The sequence below is a fragment of the Cheilinus undulatus genome, linkage group 12 (assembly GCF_018320785.1).
Source record: "Cheilinus undulatus linkage group 12, ASM1832078v1, whole genome shotgun sequence".
NCBI classification, from domain to species: Eukaryota; Metazoa; Chordata; class Actinopteri; order Labriformes; family Labridae; genus Cheilinus; species Cheilinus undulatus.
Genome location: NC_054876.1, coordinates 40710058 through 40727521, shown reverse-complemented (window position 1 = coordinate 40727521; position 17464 = coordinate 40710058). Strand labels below are relative to the sequence as shown.

General features: G+C 36.5%; 1 protein-coding gene across 1 annotated transcript; it reads right to left on the bottom strand.

The window, feature by feature from the left end:
- Positions 1 to 1230: 1230 nt before the first annotated feature.
- On the bottom strand, positions 1231 to 12231 carry slc35f2 (solute carrier family 35 member F2). Its single transcript, XM_041801503.1, has 9 exons — positions 12116 to 12231; positions 11394 to 11499; positions 7987 to 8159; positions 7738 to 7865; positions 5873 to 6032; positions 4800 to 4956; positions 4494 to 4546; positions 4222 to 4376; positions 1231 to 2475 (listed from the first exon to the last, which is right to left on the bottom strand). The coding sequence occupies exons 2-9, from the start codon at positions 11480 to 11482 to the stop codon at positions 2272 to 2274; spliced, it is 1119 nt and encodes a 372-aa protein (XP_041657437.1). The 5' UTR covers positions 11483 to 11499; positions 12116 to 12231; the 3' UTR covers positions 1231 to 2271.
- Positions 12232 to 17464: the final 5233 nt, after the last annotated feature.

The following is a 17464-nucleotide window of genomic DNA, read 5'->3' as shown; positions in this document are numbered from 1 at the left end:
AGCAGTGGAAATGAGCTGTTCAGCTAGGACCCAGCTACTGTGAGGAGTCTGCTTATGGCCTATGAAAGCAAACAATACAACTGAAAGTAAGATGGGTAATTTCCAAACAGTAATTTAAAATGCTCTGGCAGTCTCCTCAACTGTCCGGTCACTGTTAGGCAAAGTGACTTTCAGTGGGATACAGGAAAGTCTCCAATTATATTTTCCATGGCAAAGATTTACAAAAGTGATTGATTGTTAAAGGTTTGGTTAGGGTTTGACACCAGAAAGTGACCCTTTCGCATGTACAGGACAAGATCTGCAAAGAGATAAGACATACCACTTTGTCAACAGGGGGGCTCTAAAACCAATGCAAACCTAGAGTTTCTCCCAGGAGCTTTATAGTCTATCCAAATCTACAGAATCTAAATTATTAAGATTTGGGTTTTTTTCTAGTGACACATATGGCAAGTGACCACAACTGTAGGTGAAATGGCTTACTTTTAATGCAAATTTACTTGAAAAAGAAACAGCTTTCTAAATGAGCTGGAAACCAACTTTGTTATGCAGGCTACAGCTCAAGTGGCATATTTGCATCCTTATAGGTCAAATATTTTACCGCTTTAAGACAAGTTTATATTGGTCTCAGAGCTCCCTGAAACATGCCTGTGAAGTTTGATGCTGAAAAAACACTTCAATGTTGGATTTTTGAATGTCTAAAAAAGCCTCTGTTTCAGCCCTGCTCAGAACTGTTTCTGTGACTTTAAATGTTAATGAGACATTTGACTCCGCCCCTCTCAGGAAATGGATGTGGCTTAATGAATGTGACTCTCCCAATCCTCCATTCAGCTGGCTGCTCAGAGGAGGGTGGAACCTTCTACCAAGAGGGAAGGGGCAACCAAACCTCGGGGCGGTGATAACTCCCCACATGACATCATGAGGGAAAAATCTGAGAATGGCTTGTTTCAGCACACATTTTCTGAAAGGGGGAGCGGGGGGTATATTCTGATTCTTGGGGGGATTATGGACAGGCCAGGGGTGCATATTTTTGCTAGAAAAGCCTGAAAAAGTACATTTTGCATCTTTGTGCCTCATTATTTAAATGTTAGATAAAATCTAGAGAAGAGTGTAAATTTAGGGTTGATTCCAATTAAAGAACATTTTGGAATTATTCTTTGAATAGCGTAAAATGAAGCAAGTAAATAATATCAACTAGGGTGCTGAATAGCAGAGAAATAATGTAGAACAAAAGAAAATATAAAAAACTGTCTTTAATATTATAAAAGTAAAACTTCTGCTGCATGGTTACATGCTATACACTTGGCAACATAAGGTAAACAAAACCTTGTCATTACAGTGGATTTGGTAGATTACCAAATGAAGATTGTAACAGCATCAAAGGCAACAAAATACAACTTTCTGATTGGATTGTGTTCATCTCAATTATGCAGCTGTTTAAAAAAGGCATTGCCAATATATTACAAATATATATAAAAATTTTCAAAAAAAAAAGAGAAAAACAATATTTAAGGGACAATAAAAAGCAGCCATGTTGATACACTCTTTGAGTCTGACATTAAGTGCAGTAACAGGTGATCATTTAACATTACTTAAAAAGGAATATCTTCAGTGACCTTTCATGAATAGGAATGAAATGTATTTTTTAACTTTTAAAATATTAAACCAGCTTCATCAAATTTAATAACGAAAATACAAAACTTTGTACAACTGCAACAACAGGTTGTTTGCAGTTGCATGATCCCGATGACACAAGAATATCAGATGGGGGGCAGGAAGTGAACAACAGTTAGGAAGGAATGGGAATGGAGGAAAATTGGAACATAAAAGCTCTGAATGAGCAAACTGCAATTATCATCAGAAAATTATTACATACACTAGGTATGATCCCTGCACTTTTCACAAAAGTGATTTTTCCAGCAGGTTAACTGGTTTAACTGGTGTAGAGGCGAGTACTTCTGACACCTCAAGTACTGACTTTAGACAGGTGCTTTTAATCTGTCTCCTGCCATTTCCCCATTAGCTCTGAAACTTTTTTTCCTGAATTTGACACAACTTTCAGGACACAAAAGAAGTTGAAGATTGAATTATTTTTGTAGAATTGTTGGTTCAGTCATAAAGAGCACAAAACTTTGGCATTTTGATAGCACCTTTCTATGTAGATATACATTTTCTATACATTTTCTGCCCCCCATCTGAGTTTGTGGCATGTCATCATCTGTAATGAACTTCTCTTCTAGCAGCAATGTCTTCCTCCCTCTTCTTCTGTATCAGTCACAGAGCAGCCACAGCTGTGACTGTCTCAGTCCTCTGATTGTCTCCGTCTTGAGACAACAGGCGGCTCGAGGTGCCATCAGCAGCAGGATCTTCATCATCACTTGAGCTAGAGTCTGGTAGAGCCGAGTAGGTGGGAACAGCGTTGAACATGATGAAACCCACAGTAATGATGACAAAAGAGATGATGTACAGGGTGGAGAACTGAGGATGGGAGAGAAGACATTGATATTACAGATGTTCCCATTTTTGAAATACCTACAGTAATTCTCCAGAATTGTAAAGGCATTATTAGTACTTAATGTAATTTTGCTTGAAGGTGGTCTTTTTTAAAAAAAAAACATATACGCAACTGTGAAAAATGGAAGATTTACAGATGTGCCATTTTCCTTCCGTTTCTTGATGATGGAACTCTGGGGGGATGTTCAGTGCCTTGGAATTATTTTTGTATCCATCCCTTGACATATACTTTTCAATAACCTTTTTCTTTTGAGTTGCTTGTTCTTTTGTCCTCATGGTGTAATGGTAGCCAGGAGTACTGATTAACCAGTGACTGGACTTTCCAGACACAGGTCTCTACAATCACTTGAAACACATTCACCACACTCAGGTGATCCCCATTTGTTAGACTACTAGCACCAATTAGCTGGACCTCTGTTGAATTAGGCCAGACACTTTAAAAGGGGTGAATATTTATGTGATTACTTATTTTACTTTACATATTTTTACCTAATTAGCATTAATTAGTAGAACTCTGTTTTCATTTAGACATTAAAGAGCTGTTTTTCGTGAAGAAGCCAAATCTTATCGACCATGACTTATTTATAAAATCAGTCAAAGGGTAAAACATCCAAGGGGATGAATACTTTTTAAAGGCATTGTATAAATGTAAAACACTCATATTAATGCATTATCAGTACTTTTACTGATTACACTGAATAAAATAACAATATGCCTTAAATGCAAAGAAGAGAAAGATCATAGACACCACATAGACCACATAGACACCACTTAGGTTTTGGTCTTGTTTTAGACTCCTTGACCGAACTAAACTGACTTCATGTCAAAGTTTTCATCGCGAAAGATGTTTTTTTTAGTTAGTTTTCGTCTAGTCTTCCTCATGGAAGGTAGTCAATTAACATTTTTTAGTCATATTTTTAGTTGACAAAATTAACACTGCAATCCACCTTTGTATCAAAAAACATCTTGCAAAAAAAAAAAAATAGAAATTATAACAATAAAACAAAAAATAAAATATCAACAGGCTAACAACACACAAAGAATGTTTATTATATCTTAATATCAGTGTTTCCATATGCTTTGATTGGTTTCTTTTCTTCAAATAACACTGCTGAACAAAATATTCAAATATGTATTCTCAACTTCACAGAATCTTTCCAAAATGCTATGATTTCTTAAATATTTTTTGAAAAAAAAAAGTAAATAAATATTAAGGATATGAGGTTATACAACAGAAATTGTATTGTTAAAAATGAAAAAAAAAACACCTCTTTAACTCTTCAACTTTTCATGTCTCTTGTTAAATTCCAAATGCTTGCAACTGTTTTAATTTTTCAGTGATGTGAAACAATTGATGGTTGATTAATTCCTTTAATTCCTTTGTTTATTTTCTATCCATAAGAGTTAAAATAATGGGATCCTTTAGTTTGCTTTTTAAAAAGGAAAGGTTGTAGTTTGGATGTTATTGTGATTCTTTTTCATTCTAAGAGCAACAAAAACCTTTCTGTGTGAGCTCCTTTCAAGCACTCAACTGTACTGTCCTGCTGCTGCAAACAATCTAAAAAAGGATTTCTCAAATTAAGGGCTGTGAAACTGTATTTTTTAACAAGGAATAAAAAAGATCACATTTTTACTTCATGGTTATCATAAAAAGGTCTTTTTCACAGCTATCAGGCCTGTTAAAATGTGTTTAGCTATAACTAGACTCACTGTGTAACGAAAGAGGAAGATCCCACAGAAGAGACTGAAGAGGTCAGCAGTGAGCAGAGAGAGGTTGACGGCTGTAGCGCTGGTCATCTTCACCACCACAGGCATGAAGCTGTACAGAGCGAACATGCACAGCGCATAGAGAGCAAACAGCATCGCTGCAAAATAAAATAAAGAGACTTTAATGAGGAGTGATGGTGCAACAATCAGCTGTCCGTGATTCCTTTACACTATCATATGTTTCTATTCTTCAACTTAACAGAAGGAGAACTTACAAATGTGGAGGTCCCACTTTATCACTGCTACTGCAGGAATTTCAAGAACAGCTCTGCAAAGAAAAACAAAGCAGAAGTGAGCATAGGAAGTGAAAATGCAAAGGTAAACTTTTCATTTTGAGGATAATATCCAGAAACTGGAATTGTCTATTCTTTTTAATTTCATTTTTGTTTTCAATGCCCAGATGTCAGAATACATGCAAATGCAGTGTTTATTGATCTAGCAGAACTAACTATAAATGTGGTTCTTTACCAATGATTAGTAATTATAAAGTGAATATATGTTGGATTTAAACATGAACCCACAGCTGTATGCCACTGATGACGGTCCCAAACAGCCCCATCATGCCCAGGAACTCGATTCGGCTCAAGTTCTTCACCGTGTACTCCTGGCACACATTGGATACAGCATAGAGGCCAGCACTGAGCAGGACCAAACCGTCTCCCAACACCACATCACTACCTGCACAGAGACAAGGAGGCACACTGTAAATACTGTAAATATCAATTTTATTATCATATTAATATTTGACATAAAAACTTGGAGAACAAGAAACATTTGCAGGTAAAATTTTGGCCTTAGATAACTTAAGCAAAAAGCTGCATCACAGTGAAGTGTGAAAAGGGGGAAGGGTCTGAATATTAGTTTTGTAGTTCTGAAGAACAGTCTTGGTCTTGAGACCGTTCTTAAGACCACATTTTGAATGTCTTGGTCTTGTCTCGGACTCGAGAGCATTTTTACTTGCTCGTGTCTCGGTCTCGGACGTGCTGGGCTTCGGATTTTCCATCAAGATCGGTCGAGACCAGCACTGATCTGCTTTTCTTCAACTTCATTAATGTGATAATAAGGAGAAGCACTTGCTAAAACAACAAATAGCAACACCTGCAAAAACTCAGACATCAGTCCATCTTATTTCTGGTCAGAAATACCACTGAACATTTACTTTAGGCCTCATCACCTGACAAATCTAAATAAACATCTCATTTTAAGATATCTAACATAATTATTGACTTGTCAGTGGCTTTTAAATACATACATGGATTTATTTTTTAAAGTAAGTTACTTAAACATATTCGTTAAGATTTGAGATTTTTGCATGTCGTTTTTTGAAAGAGTTGCAGACCCCTTGTTTTTATCTGTCAAATTTACTTAAAAGAAAACTAAAATTAAAGAGAGAAGGCTCTGTTCAACCTTGTCATGGTTTTTTAAAATTGATTTTATAGTCTTGGTCTTGTCTCGATCTTGACTCTGTCTTGACCCCCAAAAGTCTTGGTCTCCATGCACTCTGGTCTCGGGCAAGTCTTGGTCTCTGATAGTGTGGTCTTGAGTACAACACTACTTAATATTTTGAGTGCATTATACAACAGTGTGTCCTTACTGGATCCCTGGTCTCTGCCTGCCAGGATGTCGGCTCCCACCATGGCCCCCACCCCTAACAAACACACAATCACTGCTACAAAGTGGACCAGCCTGTAGCGAGTCTTCAAGATGAACCAGGATAGGAACATCAGCACCGGGATCACAAAACAGTCCAGTAGCTGGAACACAGAAAAAACTATATGAAATATGAGCTTAGACATAATCACTTATAGATAAAAACAATACAAAAGTAAGTGTTCATCAATATCCTTGTCACTTTGGTGTTGGCCAATCGACTATGGCTTCATTTTCAAATCTTACAATGTTATACATTTTATGAATGATTGGAATTTGTACAGATTCATCAAAAAAAAATGGAAATAACAGTTAATTGCAGTCAACAATTTGAGAGGTTTTAAATTTCTATATGCTTCAAAAATGTGAGTAGGGTTACAGTATATATTTTTGTCTATGGCTTGGTATGGATTATTGACATGTTTGTTGTAATACCAAGTATGATTGGGCACTTTTTAATCTTGCATACCGGTAAACCTTCCATAAAATTCACTTCAGTAAACAGTTTTACTGCCAGGTGTTTTAAAACCACATTATACAGGTTGACCAAGGAGTGGCATGTAAGCACAAGGACAGTAATCAGAGCACATGCCTCTACTCGCTTGTCATTCACGCCTTTAACAAGATTATTTGAGTGCAAAAATAAACAATAAGGAGGTGTATTACAGGAGGGCTAGAAGTGAATCATAGCTGCAGCATTGTTTTAACTTCAAAGGGAAACTGAACGTCTACAAATGATCCTCTGTCTCCTTCATTTCCTTTCTTTCTCTATTTGTGTATTAAGATTTATATGTTCTTTCCATACCCCATCTTAAAAGGCAATATGAGAAATAATTATCCAAACTATTATCAGACAGGATCTAGGAATAGCAATCTAGGAATACCTCAGTCCGACAGTATGAAGAGGAGTTCTGTAACCACTATTATAACATCTTAACACACAGACGGTAGAGCTGCTGCTGGAATCAGACCCACATCCTAAAGGCTTTTATTATAAACTAGCACTTTACACTGCTCCACCTTTATGATGGTAATTAAAGCAATACCATGGCTATTTTTTCAATATCCCAGTAGTACCGTATTACAGCCCATTCCTAGCACCAAGCCAATGTTTCCTCTGGTTGGATTTGTCACAAAACTTCTAAATTCTTTATCTGATAAAAACACAAGACTAATTCATGCATTCATTCTCTCTATAAAGATTCAGATTGCAGATTCAGTAACATCTTTTAAATCACTCCCTAAAACTTACTTTTACAGAAATGCTTTTATGTGACGCTTCCTTTAAGTCCTTGTACAGGGCTTTTCTAGCCAACTGACTACCCACATTCACACACTGAAAGAAAAGGCTGTTTTGCTGAGTGGTTATCAGTATTAACTAATCACAACCATGTGTGAGTGATGCAGCAGTGAGAGCATTTGGAGGTTACGTGACTTCCTAAAGAAGACATGGACATGTGACTGCAGGAACGGGGACTGAATCCCGACCCTCCAGTTGAGGGACCACTGACTCTACCGAATGTCCATCTACAGATGCCCATTACTAGATGAGTGTTTCAGCTACGAGGTTACAACATTAAAACAAGACGCAAATATGTCATTATAGTAAACTTCATTTAGACACAGAAAAGTTGTTACTGCTTACTCTGGGAGAACTACATATAAAACTCTGCATTTTTAATGATGTCCCAACTAAAACCTCTTTTTAAACATACATATCAGTCACATTTAAATGACTGTTTAATGTCTGTTCATTTTATTCAGGAGTTCGCCACCAGACTGAACTAAAAATATTTTTTCTCCTCTTACCTGTATACTTGTCAGTGTTGTGAACTGATAAGCTTTCACAACTGTATAGTTTGCCTCCACATCTGCCAGACCCATGATCAGATATTTCCACCACTTGGTTTTTAAAATCTCTACGATGTTTCTGTCACCTGAAGAAACAAATATTGTTAGTTGAAGGATGCAGAAAAGCAAATTTTTGTGGCTGCAAAAACAAACCCAACCCTCTCTATCTTCAGCTGTGAAAACAAGGAGGAGTCCAGATATGCTGACCTTTGCGGGTGCAGAGGATGGTGGTGTAGATGATCAGCAGCAGGGCATAGTTGAGGAAGCTCTGCAGCATGGGCGTCTCCACCCCGGCGTCGGCCAGGTACTGACAGCTCACTGCAGTCCCACAGATGAGCAGGGACAACACCTGGCCCATCACTATGGTCTTCAGCAGATGCCTGCAGAGTCAGCAAGAACATTGTGAACTACTTAAAAAGCTGGAAACATTTATAAAATTTTACATATCAGAACAACACCCCCTATGACTCTCAGACAGACCCATGCAGTGAGTATAAGAGGGAACTAAGCCTGAAGGCAAAGACATTGTTTTACAAGTCAATCTACATTCCAGTATCCATCTGTGATCACAACGTGCTGTTACAGCACAAGCATACATACTGTACATAAACATATAGGCTGTCAGCATGAGCTTCCTCCATAGGTGTCTGAGTTTGTACTCAGGTTTTTCAGGTATCTGAGGAGGTATTCTTGATTGTTTTGACAAGGACAACTCTTGAAACAACATCATACAATCATTTCAAGACATGAATAATACCCAAAGAGATGTCAGTGAACAGGTTGTTAATGACACAAGGAGGCAACCATTGTTCCTGTTGACTGCAGCTGAAAGAAGTTAGGAGTGAAAAAGAAAATGTGTGAGATTCTTGTTCATGTGACTGATGATACCAGAGGGGTAAGTGTACCTAACGTTTATTTATGACAGAAATATTCCCCCCTTACTCCCAGTTTCTCTTTCTATAGCAGTGTCACAGTCAGCAGCTTCAAAATTCTCCAAAGGCTCAAGGAAAGATAAAAGCATGTCTGTGTTTCCATTACCCTTAGAAATACACAAAATCTAAATAGCACAATAAAAAAATGTAATGGAAACACCTGAATTTCAAAAAACTTCTCAAATATTGCAAAAAAGTTTTAACACTCTCATGAGGAAGTTTTTCAGATGTTTTGATATAGAAATCTATCGCATAAGTGCAATGGAAACACTTTTTCTGCATTAACAAGTCACATGGCCAGTTCACTCAGAGAAAACATGGCGCAGTACGTGTAGACAGAAGAGGAGACGAGACTTTTCTTTACATTATACTTATACCCTTTTAATTGGCTCCTGAACTATCATCTTTTGTCTTCATCTTTTGTTCAAAATTATCAAGGAAACCGCTTAAGATGTAATCATAACCGTACTAACAGGTAACAGGTTTTGAATGTCCAGCTTCATTGTAGCAGAGACTCACGAGTTGAGATTTTATGAGAATTGTGAGGCTCATGCCCGAAACTCCCTTCAATGGAAACACGTTCAAAGTGCAATTGTACTTAGTTGAAATTTAAGAAATATCACTTTTATTTAGCAAAAAACTGTAATAGAAACCCAGCTGTTATCATCGATGAAGCGCTTTGAAGACTAGTTTTATTAATTATGATTAGATGTTTTAAGATGCTTTAAGCAACTGAGTGTCAGTTGCTTAAACTTGGGCTCAGTCCCATTTCTAACTTTTACCTCTATCCCTTGTGGTTAAATCTCCCTCTATGAAATGGGACGACCCTTCAGGTTTCTCATACTTCATCAGTAGTTGTCAATGGCATTTATGTAAACTGACGTAACAAATTGGATATTTCTACAATGAGCAATGCACTAAAACACCTTTTTTAGCTGCTGTTTTGTCTTACATGGTCGTAACTGTGGCCACTTCAGTTATTTATTTGTTGGAGAAGAAGGATTCACTTCACATCAGCAAAGATTACCAGAAGAGTGCATTGTCTAAGCTAAAAAACGTTTCAAAAAAGGTAGCACATCTCAAAATCCCAGTTATGTAAGAAAAACAGTGTCATTTCACTAGTTTGTATGGCTCAGAACACAATGTGCATTTCACACAGGCTTTATCAGAGTGTTTGTGAAGGCTGCTCAGATGAAGGCCTTGTGTTAAAATGTGTGTTTATTGTGGTATGAGCCAAATAAACTAGTGAGATGTTTGTGCTTTGTTCACAACTTGGATTTTCAGATGTACTGCCATTATTGAAACTTTTGAATAATTTATTTGATATTCACTGATTGATTATTCAGTTTTGCATGGAGTATAAAGCATCTGAGTAGTAGCTTTATTTCCTCATTTTAGAAACCATTGTATTTAAGACATATTTTAAAAGCAGAATCAAAACAAGACTAACAACATTAGATTCTAATATTAAGAGAAGTATGTATCCTTGCTAATATAGTAATTCAGTTGGGGAAAACTGGAAGTATTTTAAACTATCATGTCATGTCTATTATGTGTAAAATTTATTTTTAACAACAAAACCAAGCTTCATCTGTCTTTTTGAGAGGTACAAAGAGCCCCATATGAACCTGCTGTCGATATGTCTGCCAATATGGAAGGCCAATGAATACACGGTAAAATTACACATCTGGTATAACAATAATTTACTTCACGAGCAATTATTTACCAAAAACCAGAAGGGTAGTGGTGCCTGGTGAAGTGAGAATACTCCTGGTTTATTTACCATATTTTTAATTGGCCCATCCAGCAAAGGATAACCACACTGTGTTATAAACCAAGACATATAAGACAATATTTAATTCACATAAAAACAGGCCTTTAGTATTCGTATATTTCCTGCTTCACAGAGTAAAGATCATGGGGAAATTAACGGCCAAAAAACAAGCGGATTTTCTGATAGTAACTAGCCAACTGACTATAGGCAAAGAAGACATGGTTATACTTATTAGTTAACAATTCCAGCCTCTTCAGTGTTTGAGGTAATGCATTATAAAGCAGTGTAGCAATGTACTCAGGTCACTTTTTTGCCTTTACCATCCTAGGAGAATGGCTGTAGATGTGGGTATACTCTATGGAGACTGAAAAAGCCGTGGCTATTTGCTACATACCCTGCACTACACTGCCACCACCACCAATACCAATATTATGTCCATAATCCCTGATCTGTTAATGGCCAACTTAGTGACAGCTGTAAGTTGGCATTTAAATTCTGAAGATAAGTAGGCTATGGTATGATAAATTGTGATATCTAGAACAAAGCACATCTCAAATGTGGATTATCCAATACATAAAAACTCAGAACCTTACTACAACATTATAAATACTTGGTGTATGTGGCTAACTATCTTGTGCTGAAGGCCCTTTCTCAGCAGAAGTTGTTACCTAATAAAAAATCACAGGTTCTGATTAAAGCATTAACAATGGCTCTGTTCTATTCCAGTACTCAGTAAGCTGCAAAATACAAGGATAACACAATTTAGGCAGCCAGGTAAAATTAATCCATCATAAATACAGTTGTTCACACTTTTCCAAAAGAGTTATATAAATGTGTTTTCTAACAGTCATTCACCTGGGTAATATTTCAATGTCATTAACTTAAAAAGTAGATATATTTCTGCTCACCATGTGAAGACATCCCTCAAGTTGTAACTGTGCAAACCACAAGCAACCCTCCATTTCCCCCACAGTCTGTCCTCCTGGAGCCCCTCCATGTCTCTGGCTGCCAAACCTAGACAGAGGAAGGAAAGGAAAGAAAGCATTAAAGAATTAGTGTCTTTAGGGCTTAATGTCTTCATCAGATTGCCCAGGAGAGCAGGACTCCAAATCTGCACAGGAATGTGATGAAACACATGTGGTTGGAGATTACTAGTAGTTAATGGTTTAGCTTTTTATGAAAGTTATCAAACTATCAGTGTCAAACATGATTTATTTCCTTGTTCCTGTACTTTCAGGAACTGTACTGGCCCACAAACGAACTTGTTCGGTCAGATTTAAACTCGATAAATGTTAGATCTGTCCATGAACGCTTCTCTCCTATGAATTACGTTTAAATTGGCGTTACTAATATGACCAGATAGGCTAAGCGTGTTTTCTCGTAATATTAGTAATAACTGAGATCTAGGACATTTCACATATCCCGACTATAATTACAGCCGCTTAAATTAAAGAATACACGCTGATTTCGTTCAGGCTGATAAGGTGGAGTTGTAATAAGGGAAACAATATGAAACTGCTACATTTGTCAATGAAGTTTGGTCCACGCGCGACTTAAACCTTCCTTAAACTGCACGTGTTCAAATTAAAACTTCTAACATATGACTTATAAATAATAGATATATACTTACGTTTTATTCCTCTGTCTTCGGAGGTATCACGAAAATCTCCCTAAGCGGTAAATTTCCATGTTGTCAAAATCTCACCATCCACGCGGGCCACCTTCACAGCCGGACCTAGAGTCAATCTAACCTCGTGTTGTTTGGGACCGCCCTCTGCGCTGTGATTGGTCGAGGAGGAGAACAGGGTGACGTCTGTACCGTGCAGCCAAACTTGATCTGGTGCTGATGAGAATCTCTCCAACAGAAATGGAGCGTTTTATTTCAAATTAACAGCTTAAGTAAAGTGAAAATACATTTTTACCGAGTGAAATTCAGTAGTCACTGAGAATTCAGATCTGTTAATTAAGTAAATAACGTGGAATCATAGTAAAAAAATACTCTGGACAACAGTTAGTAAGCCTAAGAGTTAATGTCAGAGGCAGTGGTGGACTCGGGATTTGAAGAGTGAGGGGCCAAATAATAAAAAGGCAACCTTCTGTATGTGATGGGGCACCAGCACACACAAAATTTATAGACATTTCCAACCATAATTCCAAAAAAGTTGGGGTGCTGTTTCATTTCATAAAAAATATTAGCTTATTTTGAATTTGACAGTAACATATCTCAAATAAGTAAGGACAGCCCCTTGTTTACCATTGTGCAGCATCCCCTCTTCTAAATCTGGGAAGTGAGAAGAACAGTTGCTGGAGTTTTGGGAGAGGAATGTTTTCCTATTCTTGTTTGATAGGGTTCTAGCTGCTCAACAGTCCTGGGTCTTCTTTGCCGGATTTGTTTCATTTTATGATACAGAAAATGTTTTAGATTGGTGAAAGGTTGAGACTGCAGGCAGGTGAGCTCAGCACCCAGACTCCTCTTCTACTGCAAAACCATGCTATTGTGATAGCTGCAGTGTGGGGTTTAGCTTTTTTTTTTTTTTGCAGGAATATGCTAGGCCTTCTTTGAAGGAGACGTGGTCTGGATGGTAGCATATGTTACTTTAAAACCTCTATATACATTTCGTCATCAATATGCCTGTCCAGATGTGTGCTGCCTACACCATAGGCACTATTACAACCTCATAGATGCAGAGATGTAGACTTTTGAACTGCACACTGATAATAAGCTGGATGGTCCCTCTGACAGACACGGCATCTGTGGTTCCCAAAAAGTATTTCAAAATTGGATTTTTCTGACCACAGTCCATTTTGCCTCAGTCCATTTTAAATGAGCTTTAGTCCAGAGAAGATGGCATCTGATATGTTGTTTATGTTGTATTGTACTCTCTTGCCCTCTCTTTGAGTAAACCAGTGGCAAGAAGGGAAGGGTGAGTTAACTTGATTTTGGTTTACAGTGAGTGAGACTGCTCAGGATTTTAAAAAAAACTTTCAGTCAAAGCAAATTAGGAATAAGAAGATAACACGAGTCAGTTAAAAGATGGTAAATAGACTAAAGAAAATAAATATCAACCAGTGAAAAATATGGATACAGATGTGCCATCAGAAAAATGAAAGGAAGCTTTCAATATAGAAATTCTTACTAAATGCAGAATGTTTCCACCAAACTATAGTTTAAGATGACTGTTTCATCCTTCAACACCAAAATATAATTTGAAAAAGAATTTCAGCCTTCTCTTAGATGATTTCACAACATTTTGTCTCCACAGTAGCACAGAACTTTCATTGCCTCTTGAAGCTGCTTTTGTATTTTTAAGAATTGTCAAGCTCAGGAATTTCCTGTCCTCCGCAACTTGCACTAAGCTGCTCCTGTTATCTTTGAATGAAGGTCACAAAAGTCCTTGCTTGTGTGGGAAAAACTATGATGACTGTGATATTCAGTCTGTGGAACAATGATAACAAGCATAAGGGCGACTGTGAGATACAAAAACTGTCCCTGAAGCTATGCAGATTTTTTTCTTACAGTTTTCTTAGTAAATGAGAGAAATTTAGGCGGTTTCTTCCAGTCAAGGGTGGCTTTAGATTAAAAGGCAGGCTGTCTTATTCCTTTATAGATTGTAATATTATTTGCTATTGCATATTGCATTATCTCTTTGATATATTTCAAAATGAAGTGAGAAAAACACACTTATCTCTTTAAGATTTTACTTTTCAAATGATTAAGATTTGTGTGAGAAATGCTGTCCAAACATTTTACATCTACTAAAACACTGAAAGCTTGAATCCATCGACTATGACTGATTTTTGCCACACACCAAACATTTTTTTTAATCATAAAATATTTATTCTTTCTCTTCTCTCAAGAAGCTTAATGGAGGATGAATAAAGGTTCATAATTTTGTTTGAAATGGGTTCAAAAGTTTGAAAAATCCTTGTGTTATGTTAAGAAATGTCACTACAGGAGCACCTTTTTCTGCTGTTAAGCAAGCCTTATTGGGATTTTTGCATACTGTGCAGACCCATGCTTACTCACCACATTCTGTACCTTTTAGCCTGAGCTTTAGATTCTCTAAAATTGTCACTTCTGAAACAGGTCACTACCAAACATTATCTGTGTTGTGTGTTCCACTTGGCTCTTTTGTGTGTGACATAACTGAAAACTTACCTTAGAATCAAAAAACATCAATTTTAGCTCAACAGCCAATCAAACTGAATTAGACTCTTCCTTTCTGTTCTGCAAGAAAAAGTGTCTTGAGGAGTGTGTTTATCAAGTGTTCACCGTTAAACTGTAGAAAGTCAGGCGATATAAGGAGGAAAGCGTGGTGGACCACATGCACCAAATAGCTGCAGCCCATGCAGCAATTATGTGCATCTGCACCAAATAAGCTAAACATCTTATGATGTGTTTTTTTCCAAATAGAACGAGGCAAATCTTTATGATCAGGACTGAACTGTTTATTTCCAGGTTCATGGTGACAATATGAATATATGACACTTAAGACAGAGCATGGACACTGGGTCATTGATAGGTATAAACCACATATATTATGTATATCATAAATTATAGTCATCTACAGTGCTTTAAAAAGAAGGCTGTGGTTGTTTAGGTCAGACATGTGGAGAATTTTGGAACTAAAAAGGATTTGGCTCCTCTAGTCTCCTTCTACTTCAGGATGTTTGCAATCAGGTTAGATGTAGTTCACCGTTTGGTGAGCCAAGTGTGTTCTCTTTGTCTTTGGACCTGTTTGGGAATTTTGAAATCACATAGTTAATGTTACAGCATTTTAATAAGTGGTTAATGTGTAATTGTTTAATAAAAAACAACCTTTACTCTCAGGTGTTTCAGTCTGGGATTTCTTCTTTGAGCTTCCACTGCTCTGTCTTTGGTGAATTTCATCAAATAAATGCACCTTCTCTTCAAAGATTAAGATTATGTGGTCATTTTAGATGAATAATGATAGTTAAGATCATTTTCTGTCGCAAATTTAAGACCACTTTTGATCTGCAGACCACCTCACACCTGTATGCTATCTCCATTTGTTCTAAGAGTAGAAAACAGCATTGCATTTCCTTCCACACTTTCCCCAGTCTTACAGTTGCATCACGAGAGCAGGCAGACTTCATTTCCCTGTGACATTTCTTGTTACAGAGGAGGGTATGACACTTCTCCATTCTGATGCTAATCACTCATCTCACTATAAAATCTGCTGCAGTCACTCAGACAACCTTTCTAATCAGCCACTGTTAACCCCAGACCTGGGGCCAACTGAATCAACCCATGCCATTTTTATTTGATGAATGCATCTGACATATCTAATCCAATAAACAGTCAGAATCGTTTTTTAGACTACTGCACTTCTGTAAATTCAAGAGAAGGAAGAGCGAGGTATGGAGTTATTAAAGAGGAGGGGGCTTATAAGACTCCCTAGTTCAAAACACACATTTTTTTAAATGCAATTAGAAAACAAATGTATTTAGCTTTGGTTTTATATGTTGATTTCAACAGGGCTGTCAGCATTATTAGTGAAAATGCTATCAAAGTCCATAGTAGTGGATTATTTTTTCAGTCCCATAAATCGCACGCTTTATTGTCCATTTAAGCAGACTTTGGTTGAGACACTGCAATGTCTCTCTGCAGCCACAGAGATGTAAAATAAGAACAACATTACACATTTCACTGTTTACTGCTTTACTGTTTCCTGATTTCTTTTTCAATCTATAACAAGTTCCTCTTTCTTTGTAAAGGTTATGTAATCTTCAATATGTCCAAAAGAAACAGGAAGTCAATCATCCTTAAAAATAAGACAGACTATTTGATCTATGGTTATCATTTAAATTTCCTGGCTGAAGTTTATTATTTACTATTGTCATGATGTTGTGGTTTTTAGTATTTTTGTCGGTCTTTTAAACTTGATTTTATTGTGACTTTTGTAATTATGTATTATGATTGTTTGACTTTATCTTTAATTTCTTGCCTCCTTGTTATTTCTTTAAATATATTTTCAATTTCATGGTATTCTGTTGCTGCATATTGGTGCAAGTTATTCTCTTAAGCCTATTTTAACCTTTTACACATACTTTATTTAATTCTCAGTGATAATTCGTCTTTAATCATTGCTGTTTAATGAAAATGTTTGTTTTTATTCTGTTCAATCAAATGCACCTTTCAATATATAAAGTCATTTCTAATAACCTAAAGATGGAAGTTCTTCCCTTTCTCTGAGGGTTGAGGATATTTATCTCTGGTCCCTTCCTTTTCTGTTGTAACTGTTTGAACTGATTTCTATAATTTCTATGAACTAAACATCTGTTCTTCTGGTTTATTTAACTCCACAATATCAGAAATGACAGAAAACTCTGTGTCCTTTCAAAACTGAATTAAGGCTTGAAATGTGCAACAAATAAAATAACGTTTATGTCATATAGAATCAGCCATTCTTGCATTTTACATCATTTCATAAGTGATTTCAGACAACTTAAACCATTACTTTTCCTTGTCCCCTGCCTGTCCCTTTTTTGTTGGTTTTAATTCATTGTGCAATCAGAAACGATTTTTCTATCAATACAAGAAATTAAGCATTGCGGTCTTTCAGGCAAGGCAATCATGTTTTTAAAGACACTCTTACAAAAACAATTCAAAAATGCTTTAGGCTGAAAACAAATATGTGTAGACAGTCCTGTTGACAGTGTTGTGGTGTTTTAGGCTTCTTTTTTCATGGCTGTGTCTACACATAAAAAACAGACATTTTTAATCACAGAATTTCTACATATTTATAAATGTATTTTTATGCAAATTTTAAATAATAATTTATAAATACTGTAAATGAAAACTTTGATTTCAATCTGTAATCTGTACAGCTAAACCTAGATTTTTCTCTATATATATTTACTACTTACAGTAATGCATTTTTTCCTGTACGAGTATAAATTCTATGATTTAGAAATGTATTTGGACTTTGATTTATCAATGCTTAAACATGTTTTC